We start from the raw sequence: 21151 nt of genomic DNA, 5'->3' as shown, positions 1-21151 counted from the left end.
GTGGGCATCAGGAGGATCCTGGAGGACTGGATTTGGATCCCAGGTGGGCTGGATTTAGCTGCAGGCCTGCATGAAGTTCAGCACCCCTGTCCTATGGAATTCTAGACCCATTTTGGAGAGGTAAACATGTTTCTAGAAGATTCTGAGTGAGGTAGCCATCCTGCTCAGGTTACACGCAATGTGTATTTTGGCACTTATGGGTTCCACTCTGGAGTTACTGGCTCATCTCTGTGATGCTGACTGGGAGAACAACAGGCATATATTCTGTCGATCAAACGGACAGTATAAAATGTTGTCAGCCATTCCAATTGCACTGTATAAGAGGAATACAGGAAACTGTCTTATGCCGAGTCGGATCATTGGTCTATTTAGCTCAGCAGTGTCTATACCACCTGACCACTCTATTGGCTACTGTGTGTGTGTGTGTGTGTGGTGGAACTCACTGTGATGACATCATGACATGGGTTCCATATCCCCAGATGTTATGAGAAGAGATGGGACGAACAAGACACAGGGCTGCTGCTTTCATCAGCAACCCCATGTATTTTGTAAGTTCTCATTCTCCCCTGAGCAGCATCTAAGAGCCAGACTTGGTGCAATGTCATTCATGCATTTATCAACCCCATGAATGGCTTTTTAAAAGTAGATTGCGGGCATGGGAACCATATCTGGATTGGGACATATCTGGATTTGTGGGTAGGGGGCTTTAACCTTTTGCCCATCATTGTAGGCCTAATCCACCCACCCCACACTTGCTATCTGCATTGAGGGAAAAGCCCCCGATGGAGCAAATGGGAACCTCTCCCACCTCCCAGAGCAAATAGCAGCCTGTGGGGCCGAACTAGATTGGGACTGCAGTGAGGAACAAAGGATTACAAACCCTATCCCCACACCTAGATTGCTCCCCCCCCCCGAATTTACTTTTTAAAAGCCATTCATGGAATTGCTAATGGTGTGAATAGCATCTCATCTAGTTCGGCCTGGAAACATTTATGGTGCTATAATACTTTGAGGTGTTCATACTTCATCTGTTTGTGCATTTCTGCTACTCTTGCAACAATTTTATCTCCTTACTTTATATTAGAAATGGAAGCTTTTTCTTTTTCCATATATTCCATCCAAATGGTTTGAATTATTAAAATGCTATATTCAAAATAACTGCTAAATCTAAGATTAAACAGAATGAGTAATCTTGCCAGTATATAATATAATTTATTGTAGTTGGCTTGCTGGTTAATGACTTAGTACAGCGTGACTGAGCTGTCTGGTTCAGAATGCATTGCTCTACTAGTAGAGAATGTGAGATAAACTGCTTATATAATCTAATGGGAATATAATTTTCTTAGAATAACTAAAATTCAGCATATGGTTTGCAAATGAAAAGCATAAGAACCTAAGAAGCCTGAATTAACATGAACACGGAGAAAAATGGCCACTAAATTTGTCTGATAAAAACTTTGCTAGCATGAAAGCTAGAATTGCACTGGAGAGACTAAAAATTAATATGTACAGCAGAATGGGCAATGAGCCTTCCTGCAGTCAATGAGGAATGGTGACATGTATGTCCTTAATTTATTATGTTGAGACATGGGGTCTGTTTGCTATTCCTTTCTTTACCTCAGATTCCTTTCTCACTCTCTCTCCTCCTCCCCCCAAACCCTTCCCTCACTCTCTTCACTGTAGGGAGAAGTGAATGCCTGAACTGGAAGGGCCCACAGTTATTTGAATGCAGGATCTTGCCTGAACAGAAGGATCGCATAGATTGCAGTGATGAGACAAAACTATTTTAGTTATATGGAAAAGAACAAGGAGACTAGCAAAACAGGACGTGACAGTATTTACTGTGGTAAGAATAATGAGTGGATTAAAGTCTGAAATGTGAAAGGCCATGAGAGAGAATGGAAACTGATATGTCCACACTGGCCTTTTCAAACAGCTGTAGTCTAATTTCAGCAACAAAATACTTCACTTCTATACACACTGCTACTACAGTGGGAATTACAGTCCAGCGTTCCCTATGTTTTACCCTCATGCTGGGAAGAAAGTAGTGGGTATTCATTACTCTCTTGATTGGAGAAACAAAAAAAATAAGGCTTCTGTTTTTGAAAAGAGCAACCCACTTATTATTCTGTCCCAAAGGACAGAAGTAGTTACTTTGATTTGTCCATACTGTCCACTTTCCCCCAAGGGATGCCAAGAATTATGGTTAGATCTGCTACTGGGAATTTAACACCTAACTACAGCTGGTGACGTCTGAATCCTGCTGTGGTGGGAGCCTTTCTGAGGACAGTTCTAGCAAAAACTACCAATAAACTGCTATAGCAAATGCAGAACTTACTACTGTGGTCCTGCTATGCGGGAGAAGATTGATAATAGGCTGCCTTTGGTCATTAGAAGCATGCTTTCAAGATCAATTATTATTGATTAAAACTTCAGCTACATGGAAGTTCATTGTTCCCAATCATTTTTTAGCATTTTATAAAAGAAAAGAAATGCCACTTGCATTCTAATTCAAAGTGTAAACCCCATTCCATTTCAAAGTGTAAACTCCAACACATTATGTTTTGATAGAAAATATGAGATTAACCCCCTTCATGGATCACTGCCTTGTTGTGGCGAAGGGGCTTGTGTAACTCAGTGAAGCCATAAGCTATGCCGTGCAGGGCCACCCAAGACGGACAGGTCATGGCAGAGAGTTCTGACAAAATGTGGTCCACTGGAGAAGGAAATGGCAACCCACTCCAGTATTCTTGCCAAGAAAACCCCATGGAACGTATCACAAGGCTAAAAGAGATGACGCCGGAAGATGAGCCCCTCAGGTCGGAAGGTGTCCAATATGCTACTGGGGAAGAGCAGAAGGTATTTCCAAGTAGCGCCAGAAAGAGTGAAGCGGCTGGGCCAAAGCCGAAAGGACACTCAGCTGTGGATGTGTCTGGTGGTGAAAAGAAAATCCGATGCTGTAAAGAACAATATTGTTTAGGAACCTGGAATGTCAGATCAATGAATCAAGGTAAGCTGGAGGTGGTCAAACATGAGATGGCAAGATTGAACATCGACATCTTGGGAATCAGCGAACTAAAATGGACAGGCATGGGCGAATTTAATTCAGGTGACTATCATATCTACTATTGTGGGCAAGAATCCCTTAGAAGAAAGGGAGTAGCACTCATAGTCAACAAAAGGGTGGGAAAAGCAGTACTGGGGTACAATCTTAAAAATGATAGAATGATCTCAGTACGAATCCAAGGCAAACCATTCAACATCACAGTAATTCAAGTCTATGCCCCAACCACTGAGGCCGAAGAAGCTGAGGTTGATCGGTTCTATGAAGACCTACAACACCTTCTAGAACTAACACCAAAAAAAGATGTCCTCTTCATCATAGGGGACTGGAATGCTAAAGTAGGAAGTCAAGAAATCACCGGGATAACAGGCAAGCATGGCCTTGGTGTACAAAATGAAGCAGGACAAAAGCTAATAGAGTTTTGCCAAGAGAACATGCTGATCATAGCAAACACTCTTTTCCAACAGCACAAGAGGCGACTCTACACATGGACATCACCAGATGGTCAATATCGAAATCAGATTGATTATGTCCTTTGCAGCCAAAGATGGAGAAGCTCCATACAGTCAGTAAAAACAAGACCTGGAGCTGACTGTGGCTCAGATCATGAGCTGCTTCTTGCAAAATTTCGGCTGAAATTGAAGAACGTAGGGAAAACCACTAAACCGTTCAGGTATGACCTAAATCATATCCCTGAAGAATATACAGTGGAGGTGAGGAATAGATTTCAGGGATTAGACTTGATAGACAGAGTGCCTGAGGAACTATGGATGGAGGTCCGTAACATTGTTCAGGAGGCAGCAACGAAATCCATCCCAAAGAAAAAGAAATGCAAGAAAGCCAAGTGGCTGTCTGAGGAGGCTTTACAAGTAGCTCACGAAAGAAGGGAAGCGAAAAGCAAGGGAGAAAGGGGAAGATATACCCAACTGAACGCAGAGTTCCAGAGAATAGCAAGGAGAGACAAGAAGGCCTTCTTAAATGAACAATGCAAAGAAATCGAGGAAAACAACAGAATGGGAAAGACTAGAGATCTCTTCAAGAAAATTGGAGATCTCAAGGGAACGTTTTGTGCAAAGACGGGCATGATAAAGGACAAAGAAGGCAGGGACCTAACAGAAGCAGATGAGATTAAGAAGAGGTGGCAAGAATACACAGAAGAACTATACAGGAAAGATCTGAATGTCCCTGATAGCCATGATAGTGCGGTCACTGAACTTGAGCCGGACATCCTCGAGAGTGAAGTCAAGTGGGCCTTAGGAAGCATTACTAACAACAAAGCTAGCGGAGATGACAGTATTCCAGCCGAGCTATTTAAAATCCTAAAAGATGATGCTGTTAAAGTGCTGCATTCAATATGCCAACAAATCTGGAACGCTCAACAGTGGCCACAAGACTGGAAAAGTCAGTTTACATTCCAATTCCAAAGAAGGGCAACGCCAAAGAGTGTTCAAACTACCGCACAATTGCGCTCATTTCACATGCCAGCAAGGTGATGCTCAAAATCCTACAAGCTAGGCTTCAGCAGTATGCGAACCGAGAACTACCGGAAGTACAAGCTGGGTTTAGAAGAGGCAGAGGAACTAGAGATCAAATCGCCAACATTCGCTGCATCATGGAGAAAGCAAGAGAATTCCAGAAAAACGTCTATTTCTGCTTCATTGACTACGCTAAAGCCTTTGATTGTGTGGATCACAACAAACTGTGGCAAATTCTTAAAGTGATGGGAGTACCAGACCACCTTACCTGTCTCCTGAGAAACCTGTACGAGGGTCAAGAAGCAACAGTAAGAACCAGACATGGAACAACCGATTGGTTCAAAATTGGGAAAGGAGTACGACAAGGCTGCATATTGTCACCCTGCTTATTTAACTTATATGCAGAGTACATCATGAGAAATGCCGGGTTGGATGAATCAGAGGTCAGAATTAAGATTGCTGGGAGAATTATCAACAACCTCCGATATGCAGACGATACCACCCTAATGGCAGAAAGCGAAGAGGATCTAAAGAGCCTCTTGTTGAGGGTGAAAGAGGAGAGTGCAAAAGCTGGTTTGAAACTCAACATTAAAAAAACAAAGATCATGGCATCTGGCCCCATCACTTCCTGGCATATAGAAGGGGAAGAAATGGAAGCAGTGACAGATTTTACTTTCTTGGGCTCCAAGATCACCGCAGACGGTGACTGTAGCCCTGAAATTAAAAGACGCTTGCTCCTTGGGAGGAAAGCTATGGCCAACCTAGACAGCATAGTAAGAAGCAGAGACATCACCTTGCCGACAAAGGTCCATCTAATCAAAGCTATGGTTTTCCCAGTAGTAATGTATGGCTGTGAGAGCTGGACTATAAGGAAGGCTGAGCGCCGAAGAATGGATGCTTTCGAACTGTGGTGCTGGAGAAGACTCTTACGAGTGCCCTGGACTGCAAGGAGGTCAAATCAGTCCATCCTAAAGGAAATCAACCCTGAGTGCTCATTGGAAGGACAGATAATGAAGCTGAAGCTCCAATATTTTGGCCACCTAATGCGAAGAGAAAACTCCCTGGAAAAGACCCTGATGCTGGGAAAGACTGAAGGCAAAAGGAGAAGGGGACGGCAGAGGATGAGATGGCTAGATAGCATCACGGATGCAATGAATATGAACTTGAGCACGCTCCAGGAGAGAGCGCAGGACAGGAAGGCCTGGCGTGCTATGGTCCATGGGGTCACGAAGAGTCGGACACGACTGAACAACAACAACAACAACAAATGAGATTAACTCTCTGCATTTTAGTAAGTCCATTAGAGCGGCTTGTGATTCATAATGCCATATTTCTGATTTACTAGAGCCCAGAATCTCTGAATCAGTACAGCATAGGGCAGTCTCCCCCACCCTAGTGCCCTCCAGCTGTGGTTGCTGGCTAGAGGATTCTGGAAGTTCGAGTCCAACACATCTGGGGTCACCAGATGGGGGAAAGCTGGCCTAGGGTGTTGAGATATGTGGGGCACATCATACATCTTGATGGAAGCTCCACTCTAAATGTATTTCAAGGTGATGCAGCCCCATGATACAGGAAAGTGAGATCCTAACAAAACATTTGAGATGTTTTTCCCCTCCTCCATTTAGTTTCCAAAGCTCTAAAACTCAGTAAGGCTAGTTTCCTGCATTTCCTTTGATTTCCAGAGATTTACTGCTGTAGATGCAATAAAGCTGTCAGATGATAAAAGTAGCAGCACAGACAGGGGGAAATCACAGCAGAAACTTGAAAGCATCATAAAATTATGTTCTGCAAGAGGTACTAAAATGTTCAGATGATTCTAATTTAGCATAAAGCCATTTACTTTCCACTGAAGAGAGGCTTTTGCCCAGTGGTCAATCTGCTATAAAACAAAAGGGATAAGTGTAGCTAAGAAGGGGTGCTGGTGGGCTGAAAACAGAACAGGTGGAAATCATGCAGAGTAAACAGACCTTAGCAGGATAATTAATATAGGCCATTTAATACTAATGTGTGATGCTTAAAGTAATTGGGGACACTTTAAAAGCTTGCCTTCCTCATATAAAAACAATGCCAGGGAAACAAAATCAAACTACAGGCCTGCATATATAAAATTACAAACTCAATTAACAAAAAGTCAAATCGGAGAAAAAGAAAGACATTTCAACACGTGTTATTTATAACTTGCAAATGTCATGTTAATTTACCTGCAATCCACAACATCAGGTTTTCAATAGAAAATTCTAACTCTGCCATGCTTTGATCAGCTGTAGTAACCTAGAAATTGCCTTATATAGATTCTATGCAGACATGCTTAACCATGGTTTCTTTTCCTTAACCATGGTTTCTTTTCCTTAACCATGGCTAGGTATTACGCCTGAACCATGATTATCTGAAAACCAGGATGTGAAAACTTGGAGTTGGATACAGATTTAGTCGTATTTAAGCGTAGACCCACTGAAATAAATGGAATTTAATTTAGTCACAACTACCCCCCCCCCCCGCCAATATTCTTCTCTGGCTCAGATTAAAGAAATCTAGAATTTTTTTAAAAAATTGCTATGGAAGTTAAAGGCTATAAAGTAATGATTAGCATGTTAAATTGGAATACGGTTTCAAAATATTAGAAGGCCCTGATTCAGATTGCATTGTTGTGTAGCACTGTGTAACCGTGTGCAATTTAGCCCCTCTGGTGGAATGTCAGGCTCTCCACACTTTTTGACCCAAAGAGCCACTCTAACGATATTCTGAGGGAACTGTAGGATAGATTCGGAACAGAAGGGGAGGAGAAAGAAAGAGACAGAGATTTTTAATGGAGGGTTCTGAAGAAGAAACTGTGAAGAGGCAGAGACAGAAAAGGGAGGTCCTGAGGAGGCTGAGGAAGAAGAAAAAAACAGGAAAGGCAGCAGCAGCAGCATTCAACCAGCACCAGTCAACCAACTGCCAGTAACGGAAGTACTTCGAGTCCAGGACTGCATAGTTTGCGACAGGTTTTACAAAATCACCTGCCTTTGTGGGTTGTATATTTTATATTCCTTCTATGTTAGTGTTCTAAAGACTTACTTTAAGTTATTCCTTAATTTGAATGCTTGATTTGTTTCCTCCCCCCCTCTTCCTTGTTAAATAAATCCTAGTTCTTGTTTTTAAGTTGCTCACTTGGTTGTCCCTCATCCCTTTTTAGGGAACAAGAGTCCTGGTGGACTGGAGGCACCACACACTAGTTTGGGGTCAGCATTTTTCTTCCTCACTCATCCCACTACTGTATGAGACCACATCTCACCGTTTCCACCACCAACAGGGTTGCTGGTAGGAAAAGGTGGGTAACAACAGTATCAAGATGACTGTAAAGCAGGGTATCGCTGCCATGGCTGTGATGTTCTCAGGCAAGCCCATTAATTCTTGTAAAAATAAGCTTTCGTAGGCAAATAAAAGCTTCCAACTATACATAGTTACAGTGTATCAACTATACAGTGATACATAGTATATATCATGAATGCATTATGCAACTTTTAGATAGCAATTTTGAATTTTGTTTTTGCCCTGACTTCATTGGAACTTATATAAGGGGTTTTTAGTTGATGTCACTGCTTTAGATTTCTAATTGAATATGTCGAGTATTAAATTTTAAAATAAACGAATAAGCAAAGAGTCTCACTAGTTTCGACACAGAGTTGGATAAATGTATTCAGTCTATTTTATTATGCCTATTAGGGCTAAGCCAAAACTATTCATTTTTGTGTTGTTTACCATTTTTGGGGTTCATTTGTCTACTTTTGTTTGGGGCGGGGAGGCTGGGAACAGTTCCAAGGAACTGTATCATTTATTGGTGATTTTCACGTCTAAGTGTTTGCCAACTCATTTATATTGCCCCTTAATGCTCTAACGTTCAACCAACTTCACTTGCCCTCAGTAACACCATAATGTAGTCAAGTCTGACTGGTTACGTAGTGTTACATATGACAACGTCCCATTCATTATGTGATCTGTAATTAGCTAAAATCACCAACATGACAAATTCAGGGAGGAAAAAGAAGGTTCAGATGTGTGGAGAGAATTACACTGAAATAGCACCAACCAGGGAAATAATGGCACCATATAATTTTTTTTAAAATGTGTATATTCACACTGCTTTTTTGGAAATATTTCAGCCCCACTAAAATTGTTATTTTTGACCTGAACATTGAAACTGGTGAATGTTTGGAACAGACCTAATTTTTATTCTAGTTCCTAAGTTATGGTTCCTGGGCTTGGAAAGTTTCACACCACCTCCTTCCAGTAGACAGTCCCTCATCTGCTGTGCACAGCTCACCTGTGTGACAGTGAACAATGGTAGTGTACATCTCCATAAGGGATACCAGAGTTAAAGAATGAATTTTATGTGAGATGGGCTAGTGCTTTCCAAGAAAATGTGAAGTATATAAATGCTGGAGTGAAAGCAGTGTGGTGATTGTGTCATTTCCCCCAACACCCCTGCACTATATTGATTTTCCTGCATTAACAATCTGTTGGCGAGAGAGTCATCAATTATTCAAATACACAATCTGCTCTATTTACCTTGTAGTAGAAGAGAAAGAATCCACAGAAAAGACTGTACAAGTCTGCTGTAAGGAGAGAGAGGTTGACTGCTGTAGCGCTAGTTTTCTTAATGACCACAGGCATAAAGCTGTAGAGGCCAAACATACAGGCACTAAAGCCAACATACAGCAATCCTGGGAGAAGAAAGAACCAGGAGAAAGAAAACAATTAGTACTATCTTTCACAACCTGGCTGAAAGGCACATTTTCTGCTGAGATAAAAAATAAGCACTCTGCAGTATTTGGAAGAGGACTAAGATTTCTTTGCGATCTTTGGGATAAAGGTGGTGTGTGAGGTGGCATAGGGGACTGCCACATCAATTTGTGTAGATACAAAATGAAGATGGCTCTATTCTTTCCATTAACAGAGAAGATTTTACTGAGTTTGGTGCACAGGGACACTCAGTGGTTCAGCAAAGTACTTTTAGATCCTAGACTTGATGGTCTGATGGCTCCTCCTCCTTTAGACAATCATGCTTATTGCTTCCATTGTGAAGCACCCAACTAACATTTATCTTCTCCCCTCACCCGGCCACCTCCATTCCATACTTTTCAACTGCTTTTGCATTCCCAGTACATTAGAGCAAACAAACAGTTTGCCAACCCTGATAAAAAAAGACAAAACAAATACTTTGACCATGACTAGTTTCACATTTTAAACTGATTAATTCATACAGGATGACAGGAATAAAATGGACTTTCCTTCTATAGTAAACACATTTGCTTGGGAATAAGCACCATTTTGCTGTGGAGAAGGATAATATAGATTTTAAGTAAAAATAATAAAATGAGCATATTATAGAATATCCTTCACGTTTTGTGTATCTTGGTAGGCAACTAAACAAGCACATTTGCTACAGTGGCACATTTTACAGCAAACAAATGATAACCGACCCCCTTTGAAAATCATCTGTATAATTAGCAGAATTTGGTATCATCACCACTTGTTTCCTAAACACAAGAATTAACTCATGATCTTTGGCCACTTCTCACGAAGGTTTACCAAGCACTGATACTGTTTTAGTAAAGAACTTGGATGCATGAAGGTGCACCTATGGCAGGGGTGGGGACCCTTCTGTTCCCCTGAGGGTTGCATTCCCTCACGGAAAAGTGATTGGGGGCTGCATTCTGCTGGTGGGTGGAGCCAAAGCACATGCACATATCCCATTCACACACAACACAGCACAATGAGAGAGGAGATCTCAGGGAGGAGAGATTTAAACTCCCCTCTCTGGGATCCCGACCCAACCAACGGCTCAGCTGCTTGGGCAATGGCTGAGCAGTGGTGATAAGCGGGGGGGTGGGGTGCTCCTTTGTGAACTGCCACTTTAAGCTGCTCTGGGTGCCTTGAGGCAGTGGGTCCCAATGAAGCTGGCTTTTCTCACATATCTCATCTTTCCCAATGGAAAAAATGAGAGGCAAGAGAAGCCTTTGGGAACTGCCACTTTATTATGCTCCAAGCGCTGTGACGTGGTACCTGGCTTCCCTTACCTTTCCCAAGAGGCAGGGCTTCGGGGAGGGGAGGGGGTCTTTGCTGGGCCTTTGGTGTGGTGATGGGGAGGTGCCACAGGTCAGAAATAACCTGTGGGCTGGAGATTCCCTGTCCCTGACCTACAAACAGATTTCTTCTTCATCTCTTTGTGTAGTCTTAGCCTGCATTCATACATCACGCTAAACCATGGTGCACAAGCAGGAATGAACTGCAGCAAGCCTTGGAGTCCCATGCTCTTCCCCTCTTCTCCCATCTGGAGGAACTTGGACACTTTTGCTTTTGGTTAACCATAGCTTGCTGTGTCATCTGAAACAACAAACTATGTTTATAATTAACTATGGTTAGTTTCAAACAAGCAAACTTCAGACCTAAACACGGAAGTGAAAACTCCCAAACTCCTCTTCTTGGCCATGTGGGAGGAAGAAGGGAAAGGGAAAACGCCGAAGCTTGAGGCTCACTGCAACTTGTTCTTGCTCATACACATTAAGTGTGATGTGCAAACACAGTCATAGAGTTTTAACAAGCCTTGCCAAACCCACTTTAACTGTTTTGGTGAGGTGTACGCTTTTGCTAAAGAAGGTGAACCTGACAAAAGGTGCTTGATAAGAAAACTATTTGCAGGCATGTTGGAGCTGCAGGATTTCTGTCTGAAAAACTTGGCTTCCAGCTGCTGCTGTCAGCTTATCCAGTAAATTTGTAAACTTACACCACAAAACATCATTTTTTGCCTCTCTCCTTAAAAAGGGAAATGAGCCCCAGAAGACTCTTAAAACTCCCCAATGCTTGATGAAAGAGAGCAACTCTGCCTCATATTGATTTGTTGTTTGGTTCTGGAGCCACACTGTAAAACTGCTAAGACTTCTTGTGGCAGAGCCTCATGGCAGTTGTGCATTGCTCTATTAAGGTTTTGGGATAATTAGAGGAAATGATTAGTGAAAGCCCAAGGGGAGCAATGGTCTGCCATGTAGCTTATTAGAACTCCACTGCTCAGGGATCCCCTCTGTCACCAGTTGACTTGGAGTGCTTTTTAACCTGCTGCTTTTGATGTTCAATCCAAAAGTAGGTTAACAGGGAGTTGTTGACACATTATCTACACATTATCTCACCCCGCGTAAGAAGAACCATTTGTGCTCAATTCGCCATTTTACATTATCCAGCGTTCATTCATATCTTGTTCTTAGATTACTCTGCCATTACAAATATGAAAAGCCATTTTTATTGCAAATGTCGTACCTAGATGCTGATTCTTATAGAGAAAATTATTTGCTTAGCAGAGCAATGCCTTTGCCCATAAATGAGTTTCTCAAATTGAAAAGGGTATATTTGGTTTAGCACAAAGAGAAATTCAGTGTGAATTTCATTGTGCATGACATCTTTAATACTGGAGGAGGGAAGACCAGCATTGTTCATCTACCAACTTGTCTTTTTGGAAGCAATTTGCCATTTTCATACATAAGCGTCTTCCTGCAGTAAAGGTTTTGGGCAACTGGGACATCTAAAGCTTTCTTTCTTTCTTTCTTTCTTTCTTTCTTTCTTTCTTCGATAGCAGCTGTGAAAATCCATCTCTTAATGCTAGTTTTGGAAGTGTTAACTCCTACTGGTTTATTATCACACTCTGCTGTCAGGCCATCTTTTTATGAAATGTTTATGCTTATTCTGTATCTAAACTCTATATAGAACAGAGACTATATAAGATGATTTAGAACATGGAGAGGGAACTGGTGGCCCATAATCTCAATCTGATGCCAGTGAACTTCCCATCTAATCCCCAGCATAGTGGTGATCCCAAGGAAGAGCTTTGGAAGAGCCCTCCACATATTATGCATCTCAGCCACTCACTTTCATTGAATTCTTTGATACAAGTGAGCAGCTGAGTGCCTAAAAGAGAACTTTGCCAAAGTTTTTGTTGCTGTTCAGTAGTGGTGAGATTGGAGTTAAAGAGTGCTTTGCCCATTTCCCAGCTCAAGTGGGAAGAGTCAGAGTTTGCCAGCCTTTCAGTCTCTGCTCAGTTCAATATATGGCTCCTGTGAAGATAACGTTACAAGGTACAGTTGTTTCAGATATTAGATAGTACTACATAGGGATGTTAGAACATTGCCTATTCAGCAATAGCAGCATGCATCCCAAACATTACTTCATCTTTCAACAGTAACCATTAATGCAGCAACTTGCATTCTTACCTATTTGCCAATCCCAGGGAACTTTTAACAACTCCTTGTGTTCCATTATGGCACTGGGGTGGGGGAAACAAAAAGTAAAGATAAAGTTTGATAATGGAAATTCAAATTATTTCCAGTTTCCTCCCTAAAGTAAGATAAACAGGTTTGTAACTACAGACTTGGGAAAACTCTTGCACAGCCTAAATGCTGTCAAATCTGTTCAGTCCACTCTGTCTTTTATCTCTTATGTTTAAAAGGTAATTTGCAGAGCAATAAGAATCACTAACACAATTTTGAGATGGTTTAATGAAAGTGGGCTATCTGCCTAAAGCTGCACCCTCTATGATATACTGGCATCTATTATGTGTGTTAACAGCTCTCCAACTGAAATATTAATAACATATTTATGTCAATTATATTTTATTTTAAGCTTCTCTTCAGCAAAGACAAATCCAAATAAATCACAGGCAAGAACTGACTGATTGCATAGAAATGGACATCATGGAAGAGACATAATGTAATGTAATTATGCATCAAAACTGAGGAGGTTGAGATCAGGTTTTCTCAGTATACATCATACTTTGATCAGTTCATTAACATGAATGTGCAGCTGATCCTATACATGCTTATACAAAAGTAATCTCCACTGATTTCAACTGAGGTTGAGCAGAGGATCACTCCAAACTGGGGGAATGGGCATCAAAAACGCAAATGCGATTCAATGTAAGCAAGCATATGTGGGGCAACCCCCCTCCCCAGCTTTGCATGCTGATCAGGTCTGAGCTGGCAGTGACTGATGAGGAAAAGGATCTTGGATAGTTCAATTAAAATGTCTACCCAGTGAAAAGGGCAACTTTCATGTCAGGGATCATTAGAAAAGGAATTGAAAATAGCCACCAATATGATAAAGCCCTTATACAAATCTATGGTGTGACCACACTTGGAATACTGTGTGCAGTTCTTAATCGCACCTCAAAAAGGATATTGTAGAGCTGGAGAAGGTGCAGGAAAGGGCAGCCCAAATGAACAAGAGGATGGAACAACTGTCTTATGAAGAAACATTACAATGTTTAGGGCTGTTTAGCTTAAAAAGAAAGGTGAGTATGGGGCGATGTGCTAGGGGTGTATAAAATTATGCATGGTGTGGCAAAAGTGGATAGGGATTTTTTCTCCCTCTCATGTAATGCTAGAATCTGGGATCATCCAATGAAGCTGAATGGTGGGAGATTCAGGACCGATAAAAAGAAGTACTTCTTCACACAATGAATAATCAAACTGCGGCATTTTTTACCGCAAGATGTAGTGATGGGTGCCAACATGTACAGCTATAAAAGGGTATTAGACACATCCATAGAGAATAAAGCTATCAGTGGCTACTAGTCATGATGGCAATATGTTACCTCCAATATCAGAGAAAGTATTCCTCTGTGTGCCATTTGCTGGGGAACATGAGTGGGAGGCTGCTATTGTGCTCATGTCCTTGTGGGCTTCCCACAGGCATCTGGCTGGCCACTGTAGGAACAGAATGCTAGACAAGAGAAACCTTTGGTCTGATCCAGCAGGTCTATTCTTAGGCTGCACTTGCTCAGTGGAAAGAGAAAAGCATTGCGACATCCTCTCAGAAACACATTTTATATATTCCAGCTGGCTAGGAAAAAGTACTACTGGCTACCAAGCCCACCAATTTGTAGATTTGTATATAAACAGTTACTCATTTGGGTCAAATAAGTGCAGCCTCCAGGGATCTTTGTGGACTTACAATCCACAATTGGATCTTTTCCACTCTCTCAGTGGAAAGAGTTGTAGCATTGTGACGACCTTTGTTTCCCCCCTAGTTTTGGACCATGAACCCTGAAATCCCTGTTTCGAATATCATGTTGATAACACCACTTTTTTTCTCAGTGTCACCTCCCAGTCTTCAAAATAGGAATACTAATAATATTATGGACCTGCTATGAGGGACTCTTAAGTCCTCTTCAGAAATTATCCTTCAGTGAATCCATAGAGGAGAAAGCTGACCAATTTGCCCTGCCCCCATATCATCATGACCCCAGCTTCACTCCCAACTTCCACACATTCGATGGCAGGTCTGAATGGGGAGCTTATGCACATATAGTTAGAAGTATAAATGAAGGATCCCCCTTTGGATTTTGCATGGAGGTCAGGGGGCAGAGTTGGCAGGCATGGCAACACAGGGGACAGGACTAGCAACCATGGCTCTGTTACCCCCTCCATGTCTTCACTGTAGATGGCTCCAGAATGAGAGGGTGAAATTTATTGGTACATCCAGAGGATTTCATTCTCTTTTCCGCATTTGAACATTTTAGGTCACCATATAACTAATACTACATAATGTAGCACTTACTGTGTTTTTCTTTTTAGTTTTAAATGTTTTAAACATTTTAACTGATGAGTTCTTGTATTTATTATGATGCATTGTAATTTTGTTTTTAGATATGGTAAGCAGTATATAAATTGATTAAATAAAAAATAGAAATACATTATTACTGTCAATAACAATATTATTACTGTCCCTATTTTGCAAGGCTGCTACTGTTTCTGGACACCCTTTACCGAATTTAAGTGATCTAGGGCCAATTTTCGTATTATCCCTTTTGTGTTAATTTTGCTTGGTGGCAAAAATCCATCTTTGTTTTCCTCCAGATATTAGGAGAAAAGAGGCAAATAGATGTATGTCTCATACATATTTAAACACACAGGATAATCTCATCATTTTGTGCAAAGCATTGGATTAACAATACATCAGTAACAAATACATTATAATTTTCTCCTGATTGTTTGGATGAAGCTACCAAAAAAAGAAGATTAAGGTAAAGGCAATGAAATCCTTTGGATTACCAATACAAGTAATCTCTCTCACACTAGTCTTTGCAACAACAATAAAATGTTTGCTTTCTAGTCTGTTGTTAAAGTAAAGAATAGTAGGTTGTAAGGTAGACTGCCTTGTTGCTTTCATGTTCCAGAGTGGGAGTGAAGGGATAATAGAAGTTGGTATTTCTTTTCAGTTAGAATTTTATTGTTTTATGACAGTAGATGGCAGGATCTGGTAAACAAGATTTCCAAGCATGAGACACCTGGGAGGGAGGAAGCTGAGTTATCTCAAGTAGGGCTGTGTACCAATTCAGTTCGAATCCTGAAGCGGATCGGGATGATTCTGACCAAACCAGTTCGGTTCCAGAGTGGTTTGGGGTCAGGCTGAAGTGTCCTGAAGTGGGTCAGACCGATCAGAAGCACTTCGGCCTGATCCAGACAGCTGCCTGCCCAGTCACATGAGTCCCCTGCTCCTTACCTGGACCCGTGGAGAGAGCCCACAGCCGTCGCCATCATGGAGGGAGTTGCCATTTTCTTTTAAAATGGCAATTCTTCTTCTGGTAATTAAATGTTGCATATATTGCGGCCGTAAATGGACCATCTACGCAACATTACAGGTGTAAATGGGACATTTACGCCTGTAATGTTGTGTAGATGGCCCCTACACAACATTTAATTACCGGGAAAAGAAGAGGTGACTCCCTCCATGAGTGGGTGGTCCCCATGGGTCCAGGTAAGGAGGAGCAGGGGGCTCGCATGGCTGGGCAGGGGGTGGTCTGCTTTGGCTGTCCAGATCTCGCTTCAGCTCTGGAGACCAAAGCAGGTCGGCCCAGCTCTGGATCGGGCCAAGGCAGGTCGCGGCCGATTTGGAAGCTCCGAATTGGCTTCTAAAGTGGGTTGGTGGGGGGGTCCCTGCACAGCTCTAATCTCAAGGCCAGCCAGAACTCTTATCTCAATTCAAGGCCATAAACCATCTCGGCCTGTCAGGGGAATTAGCTTCAGCTGGCGAGGTGTGAAGATGCCATCTCCTTCTCCCGTGGAGTGGTGAATCGGAGTGCTGGAATGGTATAAAGCTTGGGGGGAAATATACAGCTTTTGTCCTTTATGTTCTGTCTGGTCTGGTGGAGTGTCTCGGCTTCTGGCTACAAGACAAAGGATCCTACTTTGGAGTAAGTAGATTAGGCCAGGTAGATTTGTTGTTTTATCTATATTGGGTTTCCAAGCAAGGGATTGGTTCTTGGGTATTTTTTCTGTAAGTTTTTTTTATTACTCTTTCCATTCCCTTACCCACAACTTGTAAATATAAACACTGTACCTCATTATTTTGTGCTGCTAATTCTATCTGTTGGGTCAAGTGCTAAATATACTGGGTTACCAGTCTGGAATATCTGGGTGGGTACATTGGGGCACCTGATAGGTTTCCTCGAAGTCTCAGGTGTAAGGGGACCTGAGGAGGTGGTGGCAGTGGGAAGGAGTGGCTGGCCTAGACATAGCACCCTGTCTGCCTTTACAGTTACCATATAGAATTGTCTCAGGACAGTGCCCAGACTAGATTCAATTGGATTCTAATTTCTCCCGGAATTGATGAAAATCAGAATAGCAACTAATTTAACAACATCATCCAGTGATGACTTGTACATTTTAATTATAAATTCCCTTATCAGTCAAACTTTCACAGCTGTAATTGTGCATTCATCCTCAGAAATCCTTGCCACTGGGCACAGGGGATTCTTATGCCCTGACAAGGCATATGCTCAGACAAGCCCAATAATTAATTTTACACATGAGTTTGGGGGACATATAAGGTATGGTGGCAATGTTTGAAGGAGCCCATGCAAAAATTCAGCTTCATCTATGAATCTCTCTAATAATTATACTGCGGTTACATAGAAGGCCCTGTTTATAGTCTCAGACATTTAAACTTATGACTAAGTACAGATCTAGGCAGTAACATCATCCCATCTATTTCTGATATTTAGGCTGTGAGTGCTGATGCTTATGTAGCACCATCAAATCCACACACAAGAGGAAGGTATTGGCAGGCTCAGGGGGAAGCCCGTGGCTTGCAGAATTACAACATGTCTTTAGGGGGGAAAAACTGTACAGGAGGGATGGGGTGGGGTGGGGAATTAAAACGATCCAATGCTCAGCGGCCATGGAATGCTGACAGTTGGAGAAATAAATGGAAAACCTGGTGGGAGGGTGAATGGAATAGAACACTGTGGAGGAGGTCATGGCTGACTGACTGGAACAGTGGACAGGAGCATTCCACATTGCAACCTCCGTTATACCAGAAGGGGATGATTGGAATTGATGGATCTGTAGCATGTGTTTTATTACTTCGAAGGGATTAATCAAAGTAGGGCTTATGTTGCATAACTGAGGATCAGTTCACAGCCCTTCAAATTGCAGGTTATGGCTAATGTGTAGAGATCCAATCCTCCTGATGTGGCTTGCTCCCATAATTAGCCTACCTCTAACCTTGAAAAGAATGTTCTCTAGGCCTGCTGATTCAAACATTCCCATCCCCAGGACAGGACAACCCAAGGTAACCCACATCAAACCCATTTTGAAACAGTTTCACTGGCTGCTGGTCTGTTTCCAAGCACAATTCAAAGTATGGGTGCTATCAAAGTCACATATGGCTTAAAAGTGGTATTTCCGGCATGGGACTCGTGGGCAACATGGTGCCTGCGGACACTTCTCTTGGCACCTCCCCCTCCTGATTTTAATCCCCCCCCTTAAGATTTATTTATTTATTTATTTGCTGGGAGGCTCGCATTCTGCAAAACAAAGGGCTACCCTCCAGCACCATCTTTATTGGGGTTCAAAAGAATGGTTTTATGCTTTGGAGCTCAGGCCCCATCTCTACCTTGTACTTTGGTTCTTGGGCAAGTTCCTTTTCTTTTAGTCTTACCAGTTGCCTTCTGGGAAAAGAGTGTTTTGATTAGCTATGCCCACTATGGCAGCCATTTTGTGAGAGTGCACACAGCACACACTCAAAATTCCAAATGTGCCCACTGATCCAAAGAGATTGGGGGCCCGTCTTAGTACCTGTACACATGAGGAAATGTGTATTCCCAGATATAACTGCCTGTATATTAAGAGAATCATTGGAGGCCCTTCTCCAGCTGGGTGGTGACCAGTGAGAGAGGGCCTTCTCAGTCTGTGAAATGCTCTCTCCAGGGAGGCCTGCCTGGCACCTTCTCTCATGTCTTTTTGGTGCCAGGCCCAGGGAAAGACCTTTTAATTCCCCTAGAGCTTTAAAAATGTCTGGTTTTATTTTGTAGTGATGCTTATGGGTTTTATCAACTCTGCTATTTTAATTATGTGGATGCTATTGCTTTTGGTTTTACTGAATCATTTTAATGCTTGTTAGATATCTTTGAAACAAATGCTAAAACAAACCTGGCTGCACACAGAAAGCTAGCATGTCAGAGAGAAGGACTGTAGCCTACCCATCTCCCTGACATGTTAGTTTTCCCTATGGAGTTAATTTTCCTGAATGTGGAGGAACATTCAACAATCTAACCCTCCCACCTGAGTCTTAAGCGGTAGAGCTCACTGATGACTATACCACATTGCTTTTTCTGCATATCTGAATCAGTTCAGTGGTTGGGAAGGACAGTGCACTTCTGTGCCCTTTTGTGTATTTTACTTTCCAAGACTCAGGTCTTATTTTATTTCCCTTAGAAATGTTATTTCTTCAGGTTGACAGGGAGTGCAGAGCATGAAGTCACCCTTGGGGCCGGACATCCACAGTATTGCTGCCCATGGGCCAATAGAGGTTTTGCAGAGCACTGGTTTAGAACATGACTGAAATTCATTATGCTGAAATATTAACACGGACAAAGACTTGAGAGAGAGAGAATCACAGGCAATAAAGAATCACACTGTACACAAAAGGTGTCCAGTCTTAGAAAATAAAAGGACTGGTGCTGCAAACATGAACATAAAAAACAAACTCATGTCTAGCAGCCCCAAAAGTTCAAATAAATAAACAACCAAACATATAAACATCCCTAATACTCTGAAAAGGCTTTAGAAGTCCACATATGTATTTTAGAGTATTATTAGGTTATCCTTTATTTATAAGGACCAAACTAGATGTTACATGTGGTTGCCTGCATATTTTCCATCAGTGGAAAATGCGTATTTTCCATCAGTGGGGATGAAGGCAGCTGCAAGGTGATGCTGAAAAGCAGCCATCAGGAAAAGGGTTAAGCACCTCTCTCCATTATTCTTTTAAAAACAAACAAACCAGCAAAATAATGTTGCACACATTGACAGCCAGTGTGATGAAGCGGCTTGAGTGTCAGTCTAAGATTAGGGAGCCTGGGTTCAAATCCCCAGTTACCCATGAAATTTATGCAGTGACCCTGGGCCAGTCACTATCTCTTAGCCCAGCCAACCTCACAAGGTTGTTATGAGGATAAAATGGAGGAAGGCACAATGTATGCTGCTTTGAGCAACTTTAAGGGCAGATGGGATGAAAATGGAATGAAGCAATGAATGAATGAATCTAATGGCTTGTTTGGCCCTCACCTCCTAGGGCAGAGTGTGGTGACACATTCAGTAACTCCTTGGCAACTACAAAGCTAGCAACTTTCTTTTCCATCAGCAGATATTTTATATGAAATGAAAGGATAGAGGGGCTGAACTGAATACAATCAGGAAATGACCAGTGAAATGGTGAGAGGAGATGGCCATAGAGTGCTGGTTTTGTTGCAATAGAAGCGGACGGCTGCTTTTCTTTACTTACAGCTGAATTCCACTGAAGAAGGAACCAAAGAGTCCAATCATGCCTAGGAACTCCACCCGACTCAGGTTCCGTACGATGTACTCTTCACAAACATTGGAGATACCATAGAGTGTGGCTCCACCTAGTACTAGAAGATCCCCTATAAGTTTATTTTCTCCTAGGCACAAAGAGATGATTAAAAAGCGCATCATAATTTGCTATCAGAAGCTGTTTCTTTACTTCAGAAATGCTCACTGGTGACTTTTACAGCATAGAGTTCTGAGTGCTGTATCTGGTTCCCTCTCCTTCTGAAGGAAAGCTTACACATGCATGCTCATTGCATGCATAGGACAGATGCTCCAGATTAAATGTAGAAGACTAAGCTTTCATATCGTCTAAAACACAACGGCTTGGATCCCAGCCACAATGGCTTGGATTCATAGAAGGGAAGTTTCCCTTCCCCTCCTCTGCCTTGCAAATGCAAGGGGATGGGGGGAAATTGCCCCAAACTCTAAGGGGGAAAACCCACTCCCCAAACAGCCCAATGAGGGTTGAGCATGCTCAGTGGCCATGGAATGCTGGCTGTTGGGAGAAACAAATGAAAAACCAATGGGAAGGGTAACGGAATAGAATATGCAGAATCCCGAACAGCACACTGCAACACTTTGTTGCAAGTACCACTTGTACACACATATATCCAACAGGCACCTGTAATTTCAAAATACAATAAAAATAGATACAACTTGTATTGGATCTCCTATTAACAAATCCCCTTTCCAAATTAGTTCCGCAGTCACAAGGAAATGCGTTCTTTTCTTAA

At 42.1% G+C, this 21151-nt stretch overlaps 1 protein-coding gene and 1 long non-coding RNA gene across 2 annotated transcripts in view; one reads left to right on the top strand and one right to left on the bottom strand.

The window, feature by feature from the left end:
• The window catches only part of SLC35F1 (solute carrier family 35 member F1), a 348917-nt gene that overhangs the window by 21096 nt on the left and 306670 nt on the right, over positions 1-21151 (bottom strand). Inside the window, exons 5-7 of the mRNA XM_084831493.1 lie at positions 20353-20509; positions 12780-12832; positions 9088-9242 (exon numbers count right to left, since the gene is read on the bottom strand). Of these exons, the coding sequence (XP_084687619.1) occupies positions 9088-9242; positions 12780-12832; positions 20353-20509 (365 nt within the window). The remainder of the gene's footprint in view (positions 1-9087; positions 9243-12779; positions 12833-20352; positions 20510-21151) is intronic.
• LOC146359471 (uncharacterized) lies at positions 3-8200 on the top strand. Its single transcript, XR_014787271.1, has 3 exons — positions 3-120; positions 1684-1846; positions 6902-8200. It is a non-coding gene; the product is annotated as an uncharacterized LOC146359471 (long non-coding RNA).

The sequence above is a fragment of the Heloderma suspectum genome, chromosome 1 (genome assembly GCF_057233095.1).
Source record: "Heloderma suspectum isolate Gila_16-S chromosome 1, 16-S_ref, whole genome shotgun sequence".
NCBI classification, from domain to species: domain Eukaryota; kingdom Metazoa; phylum Chordata; class Lepidosauria; order Squamata; family Helodermatidae; genus Heloderma; species Heloderma suspectum.
The sequence above is the reverse complement of the archived record's forward strand: the minus strand, read 5'-3'. Positions and strand labels throughout refer to the sequence as shown.